The sequence below is a fragment of the Gallus gallus genome, chromosome 26, assembly GCF_016699485.2.
Source record: "Gallus gallus isolate bGalGal1 chromosome 26, bGalGal1.mat.broiler.GRCg7b, whole genome shotgun sequence".
NCBI classification, from domain to species: Eukaryota; Metazoa; Chordata; class Aves; order Galliformes; family Phasianidae; genus Gallus; species Gallus gallus.
In genome coordinates this window covers 369,492-391,074 of record NC_052557.1, presented here as the reverse complement: position 1 = coordinate 391,074, position 21,583 = coordinate 369,492, and the positions used below count along the sequence as shown (strand labels likewise).

Below are 21,583 nucleotides of genomic sequence, written 5' to 3'. Positions count from 1 at the left end.
CTCAGGACGGAGCGGCACTGAGCGAGCGCATGAGAGCGGTCACCTCGCCCTTCCTCCCACCTCCGCCACTGCCTATGGAGGGGGCCCAGCCCTGGGGAGCTGTGCCCTAACCAGAACCCTGCTTGTCCCCCGGGCAGCCGGGCATCTGTGCCCCAGTACACACCCTGTGCTGTGAGGTGCTCCCAAACCCCCACGACCCCAGCATCGTCAGCACAATGCGGGGAGGGCTGGCGGAGGGAAAGGAAAAACTCAGTTCTGTGCTACTGGGAAGAAAACTGGGGCTTTTGTTTCCCTGGCAACAGAGCTGAGAAAGCAAAGCTCGGTGGGTGCTGCTGCACAAAGCCCACAGTGAGCCCCTCGCATTCACCCGCCCGTAGCAACCGTCTCCCTCTCCCCGGCATCCCGCGGGCTGGGGCGGCTGCCAGCCACACACACAAGGAGCTTTCACAGCTCGGCTCCGGGGGCAGCACGGGGGGGCCCGGCACGGCCAGCCTGCCCTTACTGCTCCCAGCAGCCTGCCCGGGGTGGGAGTCCCAGTGAGAGGTGGATGTTGGGTTTGGAACTTGCACTGGTTTGAGATCGGCACCTTGGGTGGGTTTTGTGCTGCTGATGGGCAAAGTGGACAAAGCACTGGGAGTGCTGCGTGGGGCTCTTTGGATGAGATGTGGGATCTTGGTTCTGCACAGTGCTTTGCAGGCTGTGGGGCCCCACTGCCCAGTGCTGAGCTTTGCTGGGACCGACTCAAGCCCCACACAGCACTGAGCATTTGGAGGAGCTCGGCAGGGGCTGCCTTGGCGCTCAGCAGCACGCTGGAGGCATCACCCATCACCCCCAGGTGCTGCCTGGCCCAGCACCGCTGCTTTCCTGACCCCTGTGTGTCGTCTCACCCCACTGAGCAGCCCGTGCCCACCCAGAGCCCCCAAGTCTAAGGGAAGAGCAGAAGGCCACACAACCCCCCGTGCTCTGACCCCCCATTGCTCTGCGTGTCTACGTGTGCGACGTGCTCTAGTTTACTGGTTTATTGAGCTTTACAGGGCACTGCTGGGATCTGGTCACTGGGACCTTCTCCTACTGTGGAGGGGGCTGGCAGGAGGGGACGGGATGGGACGAGGGCAGTTTTGTTTGCTAAGTCCTCTGCAAACCCTCCTTAATAGCAGATGGAACCTTTCCTGCACAACTCCATCAGCAGAGCAGCAACCCCCTGAGCCTGGCCAGGCACGGAGGGAGCTGATGTCCTTTGGGCAGAGGCAAGAAGGCCACCAACGCAGCCACGGGGACAGGACACCCCTTGCCCAACACGGGGTTTGAAGCCCACGGTGCAGCCCCTGAGCTGTCTCTCCTGCTTGCTCCACATCCGGGCACGGGGCACTAACGGCAAAAACAACGTTCGGTCTTGGGAGGAGGTGGTGAAATGCTCTCTACGGCTCCTGGTTGGCACTTAACACGGTGTTCCGAGGGCCAGGAGGGGCGGAGGGGACTCCCGGGGCTTGTCAAAGAAGATGGAGGAGGACATCTCTGTCTTGAGCTTGCTGTCGGCGCTGCCCTCACTGGAGGCGGCATCGGGACCGCAGCCCTCGCAGCAGCAGCAGCAGCAGTCCATGAAGGCCTGGCCCAGCGGTCTGCAGAGGCACAGGAGCAGGACGGGCGTCACCGAGCACTTGAAGAACAGAAAGAACTGGTTGATGAGGTTGAGCAGGTCCAGGGTCTGCTTGGACATGTCGGGGGACATGTAGGCCACCACGATGTTGCAGACGTTCTCAGGGGTGGTGCAGAGCCCGTAGATGATGGTCAGCCCAATGATGGTGCAGTTCAAGTGGCTCTCACACTGGCTGTGTTTGGTCCCTCGGCACTCGGCCTTCTTCTCGGTGCCGCGGATCCTGCGGGTCACCAGCTGGCAGCTCACGGTGAAGAGGATGGGCAGGCAGAAGTAGCAGCCGAAGTACCACCACATCCGAGCGTTCTGGTAGGTGAGCACCAGCGAGTAGACGGACTCGGGCAGGTTGGACGAAGGCTTCATGGTGCAGTACTCCGTCACCACGCCGGACACGGGCGACGTGTCCTGAGCCAGCTGCCAGAGCAGGACCTCCGGCACCGACAGCGTCATGGAGCCCACCCAGATGACGGCCAGCTTGGCAATGATGGACTGGCACTGCTCGATGGGCCGGGCGCTGGCCTGCGGGCTGGTGGCCGCGTGGAACCTGTCGATGCCCAGGGCACAGAGGCTGAAGGTGGTGACTCCCAGGGATGATACCTGGTGAAGGGGAAGCAGAACAGGTGGGACTTCCAGTGGGGACCTCAGAGGGGTTGGCTTGACAATGGTGCTAGAAGCCCCCAGCTACCCAACAGCCTCAGGCCCTTCCTCCAAGGTTTGACAGAGGTCGCATCCCAGCTTTGGAGCCCCTTTCCTGTGACTCCTGGCGGGGCACTGGATAAGTGTCCCTTGACCCATATGTCCCTGCACATCTCCCTGTTCTGCACAAAGCCCTGCTGGATGCCAGTCCATCCATCCATCCATGGTGGGAATAGCAGGATTGTCCCTCAGGCTCTTCCTCTATTCTGTATGTTTTTGGAGAGGAAAAGCACGAACCACTGCTCCCATCAGAGCCTTCCCTTGGCCCTGGCTGGCTCGCCCCTGCCCTGCTCTGCAGATCTGCTGCCCGCTTCCCAGGCAGCCCAATAGAGCTGAAGACACCGTTGTCACAAACCAGCTCAGGGCAATTTCCGCTGCATTGAGGGAAAACATCCCTGTTTGCCAAAGGGAAGAGGCCAAAGGAGGCAAAGGGAGGGCTGCCCAGGCGCTGAGGGTCACAATCAGCATTCAACCCCGCAGCCCCTGGCCAGGAGCACGGCAGTCACATGCTGCTGCCCCAAAGCCCCGTGGCTGTTCCTGGCCTCACGAAGCCACCAAACATCCCCCCGTGCCGAAGGACATTCCCAGCACTTGGGAAACCTCCTGATGCGTGTGCAGCATGCAGCAACCTTCCAGTGGGTTTTGCAAGAAACAGACCTGGCACCTCTGACCCAGAGCAGCTCTGGCATCCCTGCTGAGCCCTTTGCAGTGGCTCTGAGTTGGCCTCGTTAGTGCTGCATGGCACAGCAGCTCATGCCAAACACCCAGCATCACCGCTCAGTTTCACTGCAGCCTCTCATCTAACAGCACCATGGCCCTCAGCACACCATGGCCAGCCCATGCCCAGTCCCACCACCCAGCAACTCTGCTCAGCACCAGCTGTGCCACTGCCTCTCCTTTACCCGAAGGCTGCCCCCAGGCTCTCCTCTCTCCTTGGGGTCCTTGGGGACTGTGCTGGGACCACACATCACCAGGGCCATGCCATATCCATCCTTCAGCAGCCCCGAGATCTCAGCATCCCTCTCTGGAGGATCCTGAGGCACCCCAGTGCTGCTGGCTCACTGATCCTGAAGGTGCCACCTCCATGGGTGCAGCAACCTGGACTGCCTGAATTCAGGTCACAGCAGCACCTCCCCAAGGGGTCTGCTTTGGGGGCATCCCTCTTCCCTCTCCATTATCACCCAGCACTGAACCTGCCTCGGCAAATGCCCTTCCATATTTCTGCCTCTATCTGAGCACTCCTGCTGCCTGGTCGTGCCATGGGGACGCTTGAGGTAGAGGACAGTAGCATCACTGGGTGCGCTGTGCAGGTGCGTGCATCCAGGCCATGAGCAATCTCTCCTGGGGCCTCCTGCACTAATACCCAGCCTGGCTGCCCCCAGGAGCGTGCAGAGCCCACCTCCAGAAGATTTGGGGTGATTTTGGGGAGGGAGTGTGATGGGGCACATGTCATCAAGAGGACCTGGAGCTCAGGGACATGGCTTAGCATGGACTCGGTAGCATTAGGTTCATGATCAGACTTGATCTTAAAGGTTTTTTGCCATCCGAATGACTCTAGGACTCTATCCCGTGATTCTGCACCTTGGGGGCAGTTTTTTCACCCATAAGGAATGAGCAGAGATCTCAGGTCCCCAACCCCAGCCCTGCTCAGCAGTCAACATGGGAGATGTCCCCCTGTGGTGGGGTCTCTGGGCACACGGTGCCAGGCCCTGGGCAGTGACGGTGCCCCCAAAAGAAGGGGGCAGAGCAGCCCCTTACCTCCATGAAGGGCACGATGCGGCACGAAATGTCCCCCAGCAGCCGCTTCTTGGTGATCTCGTTGAAGATGACCACGGGCAGGCAGAAGAAGAGGATGAGGAAGTCCCAGAAAGCCAGGCTGGCCAGGATGGAGTTCCAGGCGCTCTTCATGTAGTAGTTGTGCCACACGATGCACATCACCGAGAGGTTCCCGATGATGCCCACCACAAAGACGATGAGGGACAGGAACATGACGGCGTAGGCGCTGTAGGAGTTCTCTGTCACCGGGTACAGCGGGTTCTGGATCTGCAGCCGTTTGTCAGACACTGTGGTCAGGTTGGTGGCGGGCTCAGCCCCCCCATCCGTGGGGACCCCCCGCTGCTGCTCGGAGGGGTCGGTGCTGGACGGCACCATGGCCCTGGTGGGGTGCAGGCTGGCGGCGTTGATGGGCCGCGGGAATTCCACCCGCACCCCCGGCACGTACTGCTGCACCGACTTGGAGTCCTCCACCGTGCCCCGGCGCGGCCGTGCCTTCAGCTCTACGTTATCCTGCGCAGCCACGGGCAGCATCCCACCTCCACCTGCGCCCCGGTTTGGGTGCACGCCGCCTTCTGCGTGCTGCACGGCTGCGCCTGGCATCGCCGCGGCCCCCGGCAGTGCCAGCAGCAGGAGGACGAGCGATGGGGGCGAAGGCATGATGTCCTCCGCACCCTCTGCGGGAAGCGTCTGACGGAGCAGCCCCGGGGCTGCGGGGAACGAGGAGGGGCCGGGGGAGCTCCGCTCGGTCCGGCTGCGGCCGCTGCTGTGGGCGCTGCGGAGCACTCCGGGCAGGATAAAGGAGCGGCAGAGCCGGGCCCTCTGCTGGTCACCCACCGCTGCCGGGACGCTGCCAAGAGCCGAGAGCCACAGCCCGGGCTGCGCATCCCCCACAGCCCTCCGGCATCGCCCAGCATCTCCCCATGGGACCCTGGGCAGCCTGAACTGGTGGAGGGCAACCAGACCAAGGCAAGGGTTGGTGACCTTCCAGGGCCCTTCCAACCCAACCATTCCATGGTTCTGTGATCTTTAAGGGACCTTCCAACCCAACCATTCTATAAGTCTATGACTCTGGTTTTACAGCTCCACGATTCCATGACTCTGTGGCTCTATGATGGCATTTTATGATTCTATGAACCCAGACCGAGATGCCCATGGCTTTGCACCTGGGACAGGCTGCAGTGCTCCCCCCCACAGGGGTCCAAGGAGGACCAAAGGTCCCTGACCTCCTGTGTTCACCTCTCCCCATTCCCATCACCTCTGCTGCCACAGAACAACGTGTTCTGTAGATTAAACTTTATCCTATGCACTCCTTAGAAAGCAAACAAAGCCAACAAACAAGAGCTGAATCCCTTTGGTCCTGCCTAACCTAACATGTGAATCCATTCACTCATCACTTTGCTTCACGAGGTTTCTAATCCACAAGTTCTCCTCTGCGGTTTGTAACCTGCAACACATCCACCCCAACTCCTGCCCTGTGCCAGGGGTGGCAGTGCTCCTCCTTCCTCCTCCCTCGTGCAGGTGTCCCCGCTCTCACATGGGGAAGCAGCTGTCGGATCTGCTCCAAAAGCCTCTGGGGAGAGCTGACCTATTTCTGGCTTCCAGCTTGAAGGTTCAGTCTGTGCCATCTCCGTGAGTCAGCGGGCTCTGAAGAAGACTCCAGGCAATGGATGGGCTGCAGGAGGCAGAGAGATGTGGAGGATTCTCATCCCTGGACACTTCTGAAGGGAGAAGCAGCATTCCAGCTCCTGCTGGAGTCTGCAGGAGCACAGTGGGAACACCTGAGGGCAGCTGTGGGAGTAACGGCTGCAGAGATTTCTGGCCAACCCACAAAAAGGGAATGGCCCAGCTGAAGCTGAGCAGTGATTGAGCACCAGGTGAGGCTGCTGAGTGCTCCAGGTGCTCTGCTGCAAGGACACCAGCAGCCAGGCACAGTCAAGCAGATCTAAAATGGGTCGCACGTTCTCATCACCCAAAAAGGTGAGCTCTGAGAGAGGAAAACCAGAGCTGCTTTGCAGCGCCCGGAGGTAGCGATGCAGAGCTGCGGTTCGGCCCCGTGGGCAGCCGAGCACTGCCAGCATTCGGATTACGTTGAATAGCAGAAGGATGGGTGACACCGCCTCCCCGGCGACCCCCAGCGCGGAGCCCAACGCCCCGTGGGGTGTGGGGAGAGATGGGGCACCGCTCCCTGCAGAAGGACGGAGCCTTCGCAGTGCCCGCAGCCGCTCGGAGGAGGGAGCCCTCGGCCGCTGCCGCCTCAGCCCGGCGTCGTTCTGCAGGGAGCGGGGCTATTTTTAGTTTCATTTCATTGCACAACAGCGGGTGCGGCGCGGAACCGCCTGCAGACAGCAGCGGAGTTCAGTGGGGCAAGGTGACACCGCGCACGGCAGTGACCTCCGGCTCTGCTGCCCGGGGAACCGCTGCCCGCAGCCCTCCCTGGGCTCGGCCCGAACCGCGGGGCTCAGCGGCTCTTTGGGAACCGCACGTTTTTCCTCTCCGGCCCACATTCGCAGACGGGCCGGGGCTGTTTCTCGGGAGATGCCCGGGCTCTGCGAGCATCTCCTGGGAGCGCTGCATCAGTCGGAGCTTCCAAACGTCACCCGGGAGAGGTTTCTGCCCAAATCCTCTCTTCCTGATATCTCATCCGACCCTCAGCGCCTCTGCACACAGATCACATCCCATCTGACACGTCCCCACCTCGGGCCCATGGGGACAGTATCACAACGAGCCCGGAGCTGATAGAAGTGAGAGCAGCTTCTGAGCACCACGACAAAGGTCCTCCCCATCTTCTGGGGCTTCTGAAAGCTGCTGCTCTGTAACGAGAGGTCACTGTTGCAGCCAAGGGGAGAGATGAAGCTGCTCAACACCACTTCACCTCCTACCCGCCACGTCCCTACTGCCACCATAGGGGCTGCCTGGGTGGGTCCCAGCAGTGTTGCGGTTTATCTGGCATCGTTATGGTCTGATTTCTCTGTCGATGAGCCTTACGGGTCCCTGCCCGATGCCAGGAGAGCAGCCTGTTGTTTGCAGCACGCAGCCCTGCCTGCAGCTCCCTGGGAGCAGAGCAGGGGGTCAGACACACCTGTTTGCCCAGCGCCCTGACGGCGATCCACCCACTTCTTCAGAAAGTGGGGAGAGGGCAGGGGAAGGACACAGCCAACGGGCAGAGCTGTGGCACCATTCCTGGCAGCAGCGGCCTTAAAGCACGGCCGGAACGCTCAGCTCTGTTTGACGGTGGGGAAACCGAGGGGGTGGGGGCTGTCCCTGAGCAGCTGCAGGATGGCGGGGCCTCCCCGTGCACTGCAGCCATTTCCATCAGCCCTTCTGTCTGCAGCTCGGTGTTCAAGGAAGGATCTGAAAGCCCAGGGCGAGTTCAGCTTAGGGCAAAGGCAATATTTGCCAGCACAGTAAAACGAGTGATGTCCTGGAAGCTGCTCAGGGCTGTTTGGAGAGGCGCCGAGCTCAGCCCCTTTGTCTGAGCCGTTTGGCACTTGGCTCACAAATTCCCTTTGAACACTCGAGGACTCATGAATGCAATTGGGAGCAAAACCACTGAGCTCCTCATAGGAAACGGGCCGCCTTCAAACCCTCCACCTTCTTTTTTTGGCACATATGGCACCCGAGGTGGCACTGTGATGGGGATTTGGAGCAGCACAGAGCTGCGAGGTGGGAGACAGTTCAGCATCCCCTCGGGGACATCCCTGGTGAGGGCATGGTGCTGCAGGGATTTTGTCACCCTCCTTTTCTGATGTAATGGGGCTTCACTGCCTGAGCTGTTCTCAGCCACTCCTGCAGCCCAAACCCAGCAGGGCGCAGAGCACTCAGTGGGGCTGCAGAGGGAGTGCATCACTTCGGTGATGGGACACAGTAGGTTGGAATTGGTGATCCTGAAGAACCTCTCCAGCCTGCACGATTCTGTGTAATTGTTCTGTGGTTCAATGATTCTTTGATCTCTGCTTACTGGGAACACCACAGGTTGCTGTCTAAGTGCTGTGGGCCTGGCAGGGGTCCGGCAGCACACACCCTATGGGGCACAGAGGGACGGGGAAGCTGCACGAGGAGGACGTGGCTCAATGGGTGATGTGACCTTGCAGCAGCTGCCACAGGTTCCCATGCTGCAGAGGTGCCTCACAGAGACCCCCAGCCCAAACCCAGCCTTGATCTCCTGAGCTGATCCCCCCCCCCTTCCCTTCAAACCTTCAGTGGCTGCTGACAGCCTGACCCAGTGCTTCCCCTTCTGCACACACTTCGGCCATCCTTACTGACAGCCACCGCCACCCTGGGGTCCTTCCCTTGGGGTCCCTGCCTGGCAGTTCCTGTCCTTCCTGGGGCATGCTATGCAGCGCAGGGTGGGCGTAGATCCCACCCCAGCTGCCCCCAGCCCTGCTGAGCCCCCGCAGTGGGGTTTGTCCCCAACCCAGCAGTGGGGAGCAGAGCCCTGCGGTGTCACTTCGCAGCTGCTGCGGTCGCCCCACCCTGGGTGGGGACGAAGGTCACCCTGCAGAAAGTTCGGCTGCTTGCTGATGGAAAAATGGGGGAAATTCCCCACTTGGCACAAATGCAAATGAGGGCTGGGGCCGGAGACCCTGTGCCCAAGAAGCCCTCTGTCCTCCCAGGGACACAGCAAGACCCCAAGCACTGCAGGTGTCCCTTGGAGCTGCTCACATTCTCATTGCTGTTGCCAAAACTGGGGGAAATTGCACCCAGGAGAAGAGCCACCACCTGTGCTGTGCCACGCAGGATCGGCAGCTGTGCCCAACACGGGGAGGTGAGCACTGTGCCAGCGGGGCGGGCATCACCCTGCTGCAGTCCCAGAGTGACACGGGATGGGCACAGAGGAGCTGCTCAGCACTGACCCACATGGCCACCATCCAGCAGCCCACACAGAGTGGGGTTTCTCCATGCTGCAATAAGGCAGCATCACGCAAGGTGTTCTCCCTGAGATCCAGGTCAACGCCTCCAGCCCTGCACCGAAGCCGCTGGCTCTGAGTCACCGTGTGACACAGCCCCATCCCTGGTATCTGCCAGGCGTGGCGGCTCAGCAGGTGACGTGAGCCCACGGGCAGTGATGTGGCTGTAATTGCAGCGTGGAGCTGATAGCGTGGCCGCGTTCCCTCCCTGCACTCGTGACTTGAGGTGGGGGATAACTCTGACATTGTTCTGCTACTCACACCTCGCTCAGGGTCTAACAGCCTGGCTGAGGGCTGTCCCACGTCTGCCAGGACTCGGGTCATTGCCTCCTGGGGAAGCCAGGCACTCTCTCTCACCCTCCTGGGTCCTGTAGAAATGAAAGCAAACCCGGGGCTGCCAGCAGACAGCAAAGGCAGGGGGGAAAGAGAGAAACTGGGCGCTGAATAGCAGATCCCCATGCACATCACGTGTAGCAAAGCACCCCTTGAGCTGCAGGATGCTGAGTGAAGAAGGGATGGAGAAGCACAGGGCAGAGCCCATCCTGCTCCACACACCTGGGCTCCTGCAGGCTCCTAGCTGTGGGCACAGAGGTCCCAAGGAATGTGGGAACACCTGGGGCTGCCTGTGTGATCCCAGTGCTCACTGCTGGATGGCAGATAAACAGCAATGGGTGAGTGTTTGAGCCTGTGCCACACTCCTGGGCTGCTGGCAATGCTGGCAGGGAGGTGGCAGTGCTGCCAGATGGCACAAAGGCACTTCTGCCAGCGGAGCGTGGTGAGAACTGGTCAGGCACTGTAGGAAAGCTGCAGGAGGGGGATGTCCTTTTCATTTACATGGGGTACAAATGGCTTCAATGGGACAGCACGGCAGCAGTGACGTTCAGCAGCAACACAAATGCTCCCTTATCAAACAGCAAACCTACTCAGGTTGATGTCAGTGGGCCAACCTGCAGCCCCAAGAGCACAGACAGCCCAAAACAGCACACTGACAGCTCCTGATGCCATGCAGCACCTGCCCACACGTTGTCCATGAGGTGCAGTGAGGCCGGCAGCCCATGCCCCAATGGCCAGACCTGTTGTGCAAACACAGCGGGGTGGGAGCAACCGCACGGCTGAGAGATCAGCAGAGCAGTGGGAGAGATGGAGGCGGTTCTGTTTGAAACAGAAACGCCTGCAGGTCCAGCACTGAACTTCGTTACCTGCTCAGGAGCCAAACTCTGCCTCTCCCGCATTGCTGCCCCCATCCCCACCAACCCGCTGCCATCACAGCCCTCCCAGGACAGGAGCTCACAGAGCAATCCCAGCTTACAGGCAATTTCAGTCCCCGGTGGTTCCTGGCCCTTGGGAACAGCGCTGTTGCTTCCACAGCCCAATATGGTTTTCAGTCTGTGATGCCCTTTGCTGCCCACTGGCACGCAGACACCCCTCTGTGATACGGTGAGAACAGCCCAGATGTGCCTCTGAGCAACAGTTTGGGTGTGAAACGACTTCTCTGTGTCCCCTATCACAGCTTTCTCACTTTTCCACCCATCCTTTACAAGGATGCTGATGTTTTCTAACCTCAGCCTGGATGAAGCCTTCCTGGCCCCACGAAATCTTCCACCCACTCTGCTCTTCTCCCTCTCTGTGGCTAAAAATTGTCACAAAGCATCCACTGCTGGGCAGCAGCCACTCTGTGCTCCTGCAGGTCCTCAGAGCTCAGCAGGAGGGATTCTGAGCACACCCAGCTGGAACAGCACCCAAAGGCGCAGCGCCCAGCGGGTCCACACTGCATCCTTCCATAGACCTCGCATAGGATGGCTGAGTTGGACGGGCCCTTTTCTTTGCAGGGTGCAGCTCCTCACAGCACAGCGGTCCCGACCGCTCCGTCCCCACCGCCACGCCGGGCAGCTCAGAGCCCCCCCGCACCGCCGGGCAGGCGTAGGTGGTGCCTGCAGAGCTGCGCGTCACCACGCAGGAATGCAGCCCGGATGGAAGGACGAGGATCTGCCGGCAGCACCGGGGGTCCCCGGAGCCTTTTGGGGCCCTCTTTCCCCGTAGGGTGACGCGGGCACGGGCTGTAAGCGGGCGCTGTTTGTCCAAAGCGTTTCCAGCAGCGCTACAGCAGAAGCTTTTAAGAAGCAACAGCGGGAGCCGCTGGAAGCAAAACGGCCGCTCTGATGAGGTTATAACCCTGTCTAAACACAGAGTGACACCAAAAGCACAGCACGGAGAGCCGGCGCTGCTGCCTTTCTCAGGGCACGGAAACGAGCGGGCACTGTGAAACGCAGCCATTTCCGAGCGCACCAACGGCAGCGACCCACCACGCAGCCAACCCTGCAAAGCGCACCGGCAGAGCGCACAGAGGAGCTGCAGAGAGACCGCAGCGACGGCCGACTCCGCTCCGAGCGGCGCAGCGCTGCCGGCGGCCCTCCGACCCCGGGGAGACCCCGCGGCGCCCCCCGGGCAGCGCTCAGCGCTCAGCTGATGACGGCAGAGCCGCCCCACAGCGCGCTGCTGAGCGCCCCCCGGCACCGCACCGCGACCACCGGAAACCGCCTCCAAGTTCTCACCAATGAGCTTCCAGGAGCGACCAAAGCAGCCAATCAGAGCCCCGCTCCCCTCAGGTGGGCCCGAAGCACTCAATCAGAGCGCAGCTGTCGGCAATAAGCCGTCGGCAGGACCCAAGCAGCCAATCACAGCACCTCCCCGGCGCACCTGCGGGGCCGCCAGCTGTGCTCTGATTGGCTGCGCTGCTAACGGCGGCTCCCCGCGCCGCATTTCCTATCGCAGGAGGAAAACAATGGTGTCCGAGCTGCTGAGATGGGGCGGCAGTGCGCCCGGAGGGGGGGCTGAGCGCCGCGGTGCCCCTCGGTGCCCCCCTGCCCAGAGCCGGGCAGACCCGGCGGGGCGCCTCTCTGCCACCGGGCGCGCGCTGCAGGCAGACAGCGCCGCCTCCAAGGAGACGACGCATCGCCCTCCCGGTCGTCATAGCAACCGTTGTTCCCCCGTGGCTGCTCCATCCCTCAGCCCTACGGGGGCGGTGATTGAAATCAGACTTCCATTCGGGATTGGGGGGGAGGAGAGGCTCTGAGCGGGGGGGGGGCGCCCACCCGTGCGCGTCCCGGTGCCGCACGGCGGTGGCAGCGGCAGCCTCCCATCGTCACCGTCACATTGTCACCCCGTCACGTTGTCACCCCGTCACACCATCACACCATCACCCGTCCCTGCCGCCATCCGAGGCTGCAGACGGGGAAAGTCACACGAGTGGGAAAACGGCAGCAGTGGATCTGCCGCTGCGTCACCCGCACGGCTGACCTCGGATGTGCCCCGCGGCTCCGCCTCCCTCCGCCCCCCGGCGATGTGGGTTCAAATTTTACATCCTACAACGGCCACAACCCGCCCAGCCCCGCTGCGGGGCAGCCCCGGGCACCGCACCGCCGGGGGGGGGCTGTGTGCCTTTGGGGCTGCAGCTCAGGGAAACTGCAGCGGTGGGAGCAGCCGTGCCCACGGCAGCACACGCCCCACGGGCAGATATTCCTGGCATGGGGTGGATGCAGACGCTTCTCTTTCATCGCAGGGCCTGCCCTGCCCCACGTCCCGCTGCTGTGCCGGGGTGAGGGCGCGGGCACCGCTGCGGCAGTGCAGGCAGTCGAGCCCTGCAACCCGAGAGTGCGCCAGCAGCAGCGCCCAGCCCTGGCACAGCACCCTGCAGTGTGCACGTCTCCAACAGCAGCACTGCGCAGCCACCCACCGTGCCCTCGCTGCAGCTCTGCCAGGCTGGGAATGCCGGTCTGTGCCTGCAGTGAGAGCTGCTGCCAGCCTGAGCCGTGCCGGGTAACCGCACGGGGCAGCACTAAATATCCCGGGGACAATGCAGTGACACACGTCCCTCCTCAGCCGTTGGCGCTGGGAGCTGACACGACGTGGAGAGCCGCCAGCAGAGAGCCCGGCGGGATGTGGGCACACACGGTTTGCTCAACCAGGAGCTGAGATTTAAGTTTAGCTACTGGAAAATGGGCATCTGGGCAGAGTCCTTGTGGTCACACACAAGCAGCACTCTTGGAAATGGTAGCATCGCTCTGCAGTGCTCTGCGGCGCGCAGTGCAGCAAGGATCGGTGTGGCCGTGCCAGAATTGCCTGATGGACCTCAGACCTCTTTCGTGGGGTCCCCACATGTCCTGCCCATGGGTGGGCTCAGTCTCGGTGGCTGCAGGAGCGCTGATGGCCGATTTTTGCTCATCCCTGGCAGCGCTGCAATCACAAATCTGCATTCACCCCCTCCAGGACTTTGGGGCACCGCCATTTCCCATCTCAGACTCCACAAGATGTAGAAACAAAACAGAATATGGCTCGGATCTGTTGCCCTTGGCTTTCCTCCAGGGAAAACTTTCAAAACTATGCCTTTTGCTCCAAAATCCTCTGTCAGAAGGGATTTGCCCATGGTTTTCTGTGCTCTGCCCACCTGGGACACGGACGTGAGAGCTGCAGGAGGTGGGAGTGGCTGGGACACAGCTCAGCAAAGGGCATCAGGAAAGCAGGGGAATTTCTGCCATCCTCCCTGCAATGATACACCACCACAGTGTGCCACCACCTCCCACGGGGCTGTGTTTAGGATGATTTTGGCTGCGCTGGGAGGACGCTGCCTGACCTCAGCACGGGCATCACTTACAGGAGCAGAGCAGTGTGGGGTGGGGAGCCTGGCGAGCAGGTTTGGGGCTGAGGCCGCCCTTCATGCGCAGCAAAGGCTGCCTGCATCCTGGTAAACACGTTGCGAAAGGCTGGGGTTGGTGCAGCCAGGTCACAGCTGAGTCACCGACCGCGTGCTCCACGCTGCTCCATTCACCATCCCTGCTTGGCCAGGTGCCTCCTGCTCTGTGCAGTAGCATCGATGTGGTCCCTCAGCTCAGAGGGTGGACACAGCAGGGATATCTTCTGCATCCACAACGCTCAGAGCCATGGAGGTGAGAGCAGGGTCAGCTCTCGGTGCTTGGCTCAGTCCCATTAGCTCCAAAGCCACGTTCTCATCCACCATACTGGTCTGCTTGTGGGGGGATGCCTAGCATGCTGCACGGTGTGTGGCCATGCCGTGCACACACTGCTGTGTGTCACCCCGGCTGCTTTCTCCCATCACTTTCTCCAGTGTGAGGCTGCCCTAGACAGCAAGCAGCTGTGATAACCATGAGCCTGGGATGGAACAAGGCACCTGCCAGCTTAGGAACTTGCTGCAGGCTGTATGCTCTCTGCTGGAAGATACCTGGGAGCAGGCTTCCTGCAGCAGCCACAAGATCTCAATCTGCTCTCAGCACCAGGCTGTGGTTTCCTTTAACTCCTCTCCAGGATCTGGCAATACAGGAACTGCAACAACATCTGGAGGGATGGAAACAGAGAAGGTACCAGACTGTGTTCCAAGCGTGCTGAGCATCCTGCCCAGCCTTCTCTGCTGGTGCTCCATGCCATGCCCCCAGGACCCAGCACCAGATATGGGGCAAAACTCTGACACCGGCTGCATCTCCAGCTCAAGCCAACTCAGTCTGCCCCCAGGGAGCAGTGCCAGCCTCACCACATGGGCACTCACCATGAGTCACCTGAGAAATAACAGCCAGCCAGAGGCTGCCAGTGGCATGGAGCTGTGCCCAGGCTGGAGCAGCCATCACCTGGCAGAGCCTCTTGGGTTGCAGGGCCAGCAGGAGCCCACTGCCAGCACAAGCCTTGGTCAGCACTGCCTCCTGGGATCTACCTCTGCAGGAAACAGGCAAAAATCTCCTAGCCCCCCTGAGCAGCAGAGACTCCAATCCTACCAAAGGGCCCGCAGCACAGAGTGCACCTGTACCTAAACCTCACCCTTAGCACCCTCCAAAGAAGGCAACAGCATATTCTCATGCCATGCCTCAGCTTTGGGCTGCCCTCTTATTATTTGTTGAAGCTTCAAAACAGCGCTGTTTGTGCAACAAGTGCAGCCCTCAGCACCCACACCAGCTGCAGTGCTGATGGCATTGCTCAGACTGTCCTCTGTCCCTGCACCCAAAGCCCTGACTGAGCCTTGGGGCTATGGAGATACTCTGAGGGTGAGTGAAGCATGACCTGGTAAGATAGAAGAGGATCCTGGGACCAGGTCAGGAGGCTTCAGTGCGAGGCTGGGGACAGGCAGGCACTGCTGCAGGAGAGCAAGAAAGGGTTAGCCCTGCTGGTGATGCCTGCCTGCAGGTATGCAAGCTATGTGCCAGCACAAGCTCACCAGCTCGGCAGGGGAGAGACGCGCCTTGGCGCTGCCAGGGTTGCCTGGAGATTGCTCTGCAGGAGGATGGAGGGAGAAGGGAGCAGCATGCTGGGCTGGCATGGAGCTGGGTGCACCCCGGACCTCCCTGCTGGCTTAGGGGGGGTTGTGCTGCCATCTGGTCCCAGTGTGTGCTCTGCTCCAGGGGTATTTCCCTGGCAAATGAGCCCATGCCCTGCTCCACCACCCTGCAGTTGGATTTGCTTTGCAAAACAAGAAGGTGACTTCCAGCACAAAGAGAGGGCAGCAAACATGCCCAGAAATGTCCCATCGGGACGCTGTGGGCTCTGTCTGCTTTATCTGCAGGGCCATCACCATGGCTGTGGTCTCCACAGCAGCTGCTGCCATGGGAGCTGTGTTCTGCACACCCTGTCCCACTGCCAGCCTGGCTCCATGGCTATGAGGCAGTTGATGAGTGACACCATTGGGGTGTGACGCCGTTGGGGTGTGACATTGTTGGGGTGGAGCTGTTAGAGCCAGTGAGCATTGCTCCTGGTGTTTAGTGCCTCTGGCACATGAGATATATGGCTCTGGCACAGTGTGTGGGAATGATGGGCTGGCATCTGTGGGCAAGCAAGAAGGGATGGAGGTTTACTCTCAAGTGGGGGAGGCTGTGGGGCTGGAAGACGCGCCAAGAGGGAACATAGCTGAGCAGTGAGGCTTGGGGTGATGCAGGTGGGGCTGCTGGGTGAGGTCACCTCAGAGCTCCACAGAAGGGAAATTTGTCTGCCTTCCCCTAAAAGCCTCCTATTTCCCACTAGGCACGTGGTGAGGATGCTGAGCTTGCCGTGATGCTGAGGCTCGGGCTCACCCCCCCCCGCCCCCAGCTCCCTCCATCCATCACCACGCGGGGACGGAGCCGACCCGCTATGGGCTCCCCGTGTGCCGTCCTTTTATGGTGCACAGCAGCATAAAGAACTCATTGTTCCCGCATGGAAATGATCATCCGCCCAGCCTGGAAACACAGAGCAGCTCTGTCAGCACCGCTCTAGGGTTTCAAAGGCCGAGATCAAAGGGCCCCCCGGGTTCTGTCTGCCAGCCCTTCAGAGACACCTGTCATAAAGGCACCTCCTGATTGTTCCCATTTCGCCCGTGGGAGTCGCCGGGGCCGCGGGGCTGAGCGCTGGGATGGGTGCGGATAAAGGGCTGTTGGTGGGGAAGGGCATCCTGCAGGGATACCCCCACGTCCCTGCAGCAGGGCTCCCTGCCCGCCCCCAGCGCTGTGCCCTCTGCAGAAAGCCGAAATCCCTCCTGGCAGCTGCTTCTCCCCCCCCCGCCCCCCACTTATCTCCCGGACTTCAGACCCGGCCGTCCCTATCTGCAGACACACCTCGTGCGGGCGGCTATCAGCCCAGCAGCGCCGTATTCCTCCGTCTGCGCGAAGTTGGCAGAGGTGGCCCCGCAAATGCCAGCGCTGTTGTGCAACCCCACCGCCACGGCGCTGCCGGCCGAACGCGCGGCTCCTGGCACGGCTGGGAGCGTGGGGAGGACCGGGGGGTGGGGGAGGAGGAGAGGGGCGGAGACCCTCTCGGAAGGGTTCTCGAAGCACAGAAAGCGCGGCCTGCAGCACATGGGGTGAGCGCGGTGCGTTGTCAGCAGGTCAAGTTTGGTGCTGTCAGGAGGAGATTTGGGATGCTCGGCCATGGGAAGTCATATGGGAAAGTGGCTCAGCTGCCCAGCAAGTTGTGGAGCTAACGAAAGCATAAGGAGATGGTTTGTAGTGGCTCTGAGGTTCCTATGGTTGGGGGACCACCAGGTCCTGAGTGAGAGTGGGGCAGCCCTGACTGTGGGCTGCATGTCCCAGAAGGTGGGGATGTGTGACCCTACTGCCATGTCCTGTGCTGGAGCACGGCCTGTCTGTCCCCAGGCAGCACTGGAGTGATGCCGCAGCTCATCTCTTCCCTTGCCTTCACTGAGGGCAGCTAAAGGGACCTGAGGGCTCGAGGAGCCGGGGGGCCTCACTCCCAGACTCTCCAACTGCAGATGTGACACCAGCACAGGACACAAGGTCTCCATGTCCCAACCCCTTTGGGGTCCATGCACACCACGCTCAGATCTCAGCTGACTCCTCCTGGGCCTGCTGGGGCCTCGGGACCCCCCCAGAACTCCTCTCATCACCCACTGTGGGGCTTCACCAGCCTCTGTTTGCCCTCATTTCTGCCCCTCCCGACGTGGCCGTGTTTGCCTTCTCATGGCACCCAGCGCTGAGCAAACAGAGCGTGGGGACAGACGAGCAGCTGGCAGGGAGCTCCCCCTGCTCCCCCCGGCACAGGCTTTGCAATAAAAATGTAGATCCAGTTTGAGCCGGGAGGCTGCAGGGTGGGGAGGGATGGCACAGCAGGGCTGCAATGGGGAGCGGGGAGGCTCAGCAGCTTCACCTGTGGATGCCTTCGTCCCCATCTCACTGCAATGACAGCAACGCAGAATTTGCAAGGGAGTTGCACTGTGCTATGGCAGGGTGGGTGCCGGGAGGGTGGGCGCACCCTGGGGCTGTAGCAGTCTTTAAACCGATTTCTCCAAGTCCATAAGGATCCACATAAAGATAATGGCAGATCAGAGCCTGCTGGTGACACAGCCAACGCACTCCGTGCTCAGTGCAGGGCACTTTGGAGGCAATAAAGTTGGACTGGTTGGTGCTGGCGGGCTGTCTTCGCTCAGCAGGAATGGGATGGCTGATGTGCTCATCATTGTCAGTTGTGAACTGGTTTAAGCCAAACTGGGGGGTGAACAGAGCTCTACCAGCGAAAGATCCAAGAGATCCAACCTTTTCCTGGAGGATGACCCACATCCATAGGCTTGGGCATCTCCGGAGATGGGACCCCCACGGCTTCTGTGTGTAGCAGTGCCAGCACCTCACCGCCCTCTGGGTAAAGAATTTCCCCCTAACATCTGATCTAAATCTCCCCCCTTTTAGTTTCAGAGAGTGGCATGGTGCCATCAGGCCAAGCAACCTCATGTTCTGACCTGGGCAGACCCTATACCATTACACCACAAGAAAATACACAGTAGTAATACTGCAGATGCTCTTTTATAAAATGATCTTAAAGCTATCAAATTTGTGTCTTCAAAGCTATAGAATTTAACACCAGATCCAATTGCAATAATTTGGGTTTTAAAGGTTGGGTCAAGGGCACGCTGGGCCCCAAGGTGCACACCTTGCTATCAAACAGGTTGTGAGCATTCACCTCCATAAATAAATAAACACCAGGAGCCCGGCACTGCTGCTGCCAGCGCTACAAAGGGGCCACTGTCTGCAGCCAGGCTCCTCCTGCACTGCTGCTGGCGTTGGCCATGGGCTGCTCCTCAGGCCATGAGATCCAGTGGGGCAGAGCCCTCCGTTCCTGGGTGTGAAGGCACAGCAGGTCTTGGGGTCAGTGGGGAAATTTCACTGCCGCAACCGAGCCTCTCCTTGGGAAGTTCAATAGCACAGTGAGGAGGTGGCCAACCCAAGGTCACACCATGAGTCAGTGGCACTGAGCTGGGGACAAAGCTGCAAACACATTGGCACGTGTGGTGGCTTCAGCTGCAGGGCTTGGCAGGGGAAGGAGATGGGGGTTCTGCCACTGCTGCCAGACCCATTGCTGCTATCCATGCTGCTGTGCTCCTAAAGGCAGGGCAGAAGGAATAGAATAGAGTAGAGTAGAGTAGAGTAGAGTAGAGTAGAGTAGAGTAGAGTAGAGTAGAGAAGAGTAGAGTAGGATGGGATGGAATAGGATAGGGTAGGATAGGGTGGGATGGAGTAGGATGGGATGGAGTGGAATAGTTCCTGTGGAAAGGACAAACAAAGATCAAGTCCAACTACCTGAGCACTTGAAAAAATGAAAGCATGTGGCTTTTTACACCAGCAAATTGTGATAGGACAAGGAGGAATGGTTTAAAACAGAAAGAAGGGAGGTTTAGGTTAGATGTTGGGGAAATTATTTATGCAGAGGTGGTGAGGCCATGGCACTGCTGCCCAGAGCTGCGGGTGCCCCATCCCTGCAAGTGCTCAAGGCCATGGATGGGTCCTGAGCAGTCTGAGCTGGGGGGGCACCCATCCCATGGCAGGGGTGGGGCTGGGGGGCTGTAAGGTCCCTTCCAACCCAGCCACTCCATGGTTCTTTGATTATTGAGGGCATTGCCCAATGCCTCTTGAACGCTGACAGACACCAAACCCTCACCTCATCCAACCTCTGTCTTCTGTCACTGCAGAAGGACGCAGGGCTTTCAGGCTCACCTCTGTGCCACCAGCATATCCAGAGCCTGCCCCCCGAGCCCCCCACAGACCCACACAGCGGCAGGGAGGCTCCCAGCTCCCCATCCCGCCCCGCTGGGGCCTCTCTCCCGGGGTGACCTGGATGCAGGCGGCGCGGCGCTGCCAGAACCCACACCTGCATTTATGCAGTTCATGACCCCGTGGCTGTTTGCAAAATGAATGTCTGGGCGGTGCCGCTCCCCGGGCTGACATGACGTCCTCGCTCAGCTCTGCGCTCCGGGACCCTGCCCACGGGTACACGCGTGTGCACACACACACACACACACACACATGCAGACACGCTGCTCCCATTGAACAGCAGTGGGGTGGCTGCAGGGGGTCCCACCGCCCTGCAGGACACGCAGTAGTGCAGCCTGGCCACCAGCCCAAGGGACACGGATCATAGAGCCATCAAATCATTACGGCTGGAAAAGACCTCTGAGATCCCCACCCCAACCCCACCCCCCGGTCCCCCCGACACATCCCTCAGTGCCACATCCCGCTGGTTCTGAGCACAGTGAGCCCCCCGTCCCTGGGCAGCCTGTGCCAATGCAGCACCGCTCTTTCAGAGAAGCAATTTTTCCAAATATCCCACCTGAACATGGAGGATGCTGTGGTAACCGGGATGCCCCCTCCTATTTCCCTTCTATTTTTCCTTTTTGGCTTGCTGGAACCCACCGGCAGGTTCCCAGGCCAGGAGGATGATGGTGAGGGATCCACCCGGGCCCTTTCCCACACTGTGGGGGTGTTTTTGTGCTGCAGGGCCCCGGAGAGGGGATCTCTGTTGTTCCCCTCCAGATCTGTCCCCAGATCTGACCTCACTGTGACCCCTCCTGACCCCAACCTGCTTTTTTCCGCCCGTGATGGTAATTACGCCCCATAGACTGCTCAGCCTCCCGGCCACACCTCGTGGGTGGGGGCAGAGTCCCGCTCCCCCCATCCGCACCCCATGGCTGTAATGCTGCAGGGCCCCGGGCTGCTGAGCCCCCACCTCCCCTGGGCTGCCCATGGGGTGTCACATCCTACCTGAGCACCCCCTGCCCTGCTCTGTGCCCCAACCCCTCCAGCTCAGCAGCACTCGCCCTGGGCCATGCAGACCTTGAATAACCTGTTCCCACTCCTCCTGCCTCGTGACAAAGCACCTGGCATGCAGCGGGGAGGGGAACCACAGCAAAATGAGCTCAGCGTCACCCCGTCACCCCGGGGACAGCGCAGGACAGTCCTGGGGACACAGAGCAGCAGCCCCTTCCCTGTCCCCTTGCCCACTGAGCTGTCTGTGCCAGGTGCCTCTTTCCTTGGGTTACAGTGGGTGTTTGAGGATGGAGGATCAAGCTGTAGCATCTACTCTTGGATTCCCAAAGAGCTGCTATAGTTCCAGGGTGAGCAGTTGCCCCCCAGCCCTGCTGGCCAGCCCTGCAGCTGCATGTCAGCAAGGTGCTGCACGGTCAGCAACACGTCTTGTTTTGCTGCACCCTCGGCCGTCCCCACTGCCCAACTGCAGCCATTTGCTTTGAAGCCCAGCCTGCCTGTGTGCCCCACGGTAAAGCTGCTCACTGCCTGCATCCAAGTGAGCTCCATCACCCTGCTGCCTGAGGCCCCATGTCCTGCAGAACCCACACATGCACGTGCTGGGGGTCAGGCTGTGCACTGCGTGCATGCTTGCAACCTGCACATGTTTGCAGCTCGCTCTGTGCATGCATCCATGTGCATGCAACACACTGCATGTACCTCTGTGTAGCTAAAGCTGCATACATCTGCTGAGCTTCTGTGTTTGTCATTCAGCAGCACGACACACTGTGCATGCAGCTCTAGCTGTGTGTGGGCACCTATAGCTGCATGCACAGCTGTGTGCATGGATCAGGGTAATGCCTGCATCCTGCTTCCTCTGAGCTTCCCCGCAGGGCAGTGACATGCAGCCCCCAGGGTGACATGGTGGGGTGGGTGCTCGGCTCCCCGTGCCCAGGGCAGTGAGCAGTGCCTGGCAGCACAGGGGCAGGGCACAGCACAGCGGGTGCCAGCAGCCTGCCCCCACCCCTGCTCTACCTGTCAGGCAGGTGGGG

At 60.5% G+C, this 21,583-nt stretch overlaps 1 protein-coding gene across 2 annotated transcripts; it reads right to left on the bottom strand.

Moving 5' to 3' along the window:
- Nucleotides 1-1,004: 1,004 nt before the first annotated feature.
- GPR37L1 (G protein-coupled receptor 37 like 1) lies at nucleotides 1,005-16,793 on the bottom strand. Of its 2 annotated transcripts, none has more exons than XM_419256.8 (4): nucleotides 16,620-16,793; nucleotides 11,586-14,382; nucleotides 4,109-9,401; nucleotides 1,005-2,251 (listed from the first exon to the last, which is right to left on the bottom strand). In XM_419256.8, exons 3-4 carry the CDS (start codon nucleotides 5,132-5,134, stop codon nucleotides 1,439-1,441), a joined length of 1,839 nt encoding a protein of 612 aa, XP_419256.4. In that variant the 5' UTR covers nucleotides 5,135-9,401; nucleotides 11,586-14,382; nucleotides 16,620-16,793; the 3' UTR covers nucleotides 1,005-1,438. The 2 variants fall into 2 exon arrangements, with proteins under 2 accessions (XP_419256.4, XP_046760121.1); XM_046904165.1 differs by having other exon boundaries at nucleotides 4,109-6,936.
- Between the last annotated feature and the right edge of the window lie 4,790 nt (nucleotides 16,794-21,583).

Bases quoted from the DNA above. Each gene is read 5' to 3' on its own strand.
- GPR37L1 (XM_419256.8), bottom strand. From the start codon at position 5,134: ATGGTTGGGTTGGAAGGGCCCTGGAAGGTCACCAACCCTTGCCTTGGT. The intron at 2,252-4,108 runs GTAAGGGGCTGC...CCCCTTCACCAG, and splicing joins GCATCGTGCCCTTCATGGAG to GTATCATCCCTGGGAGTCAC.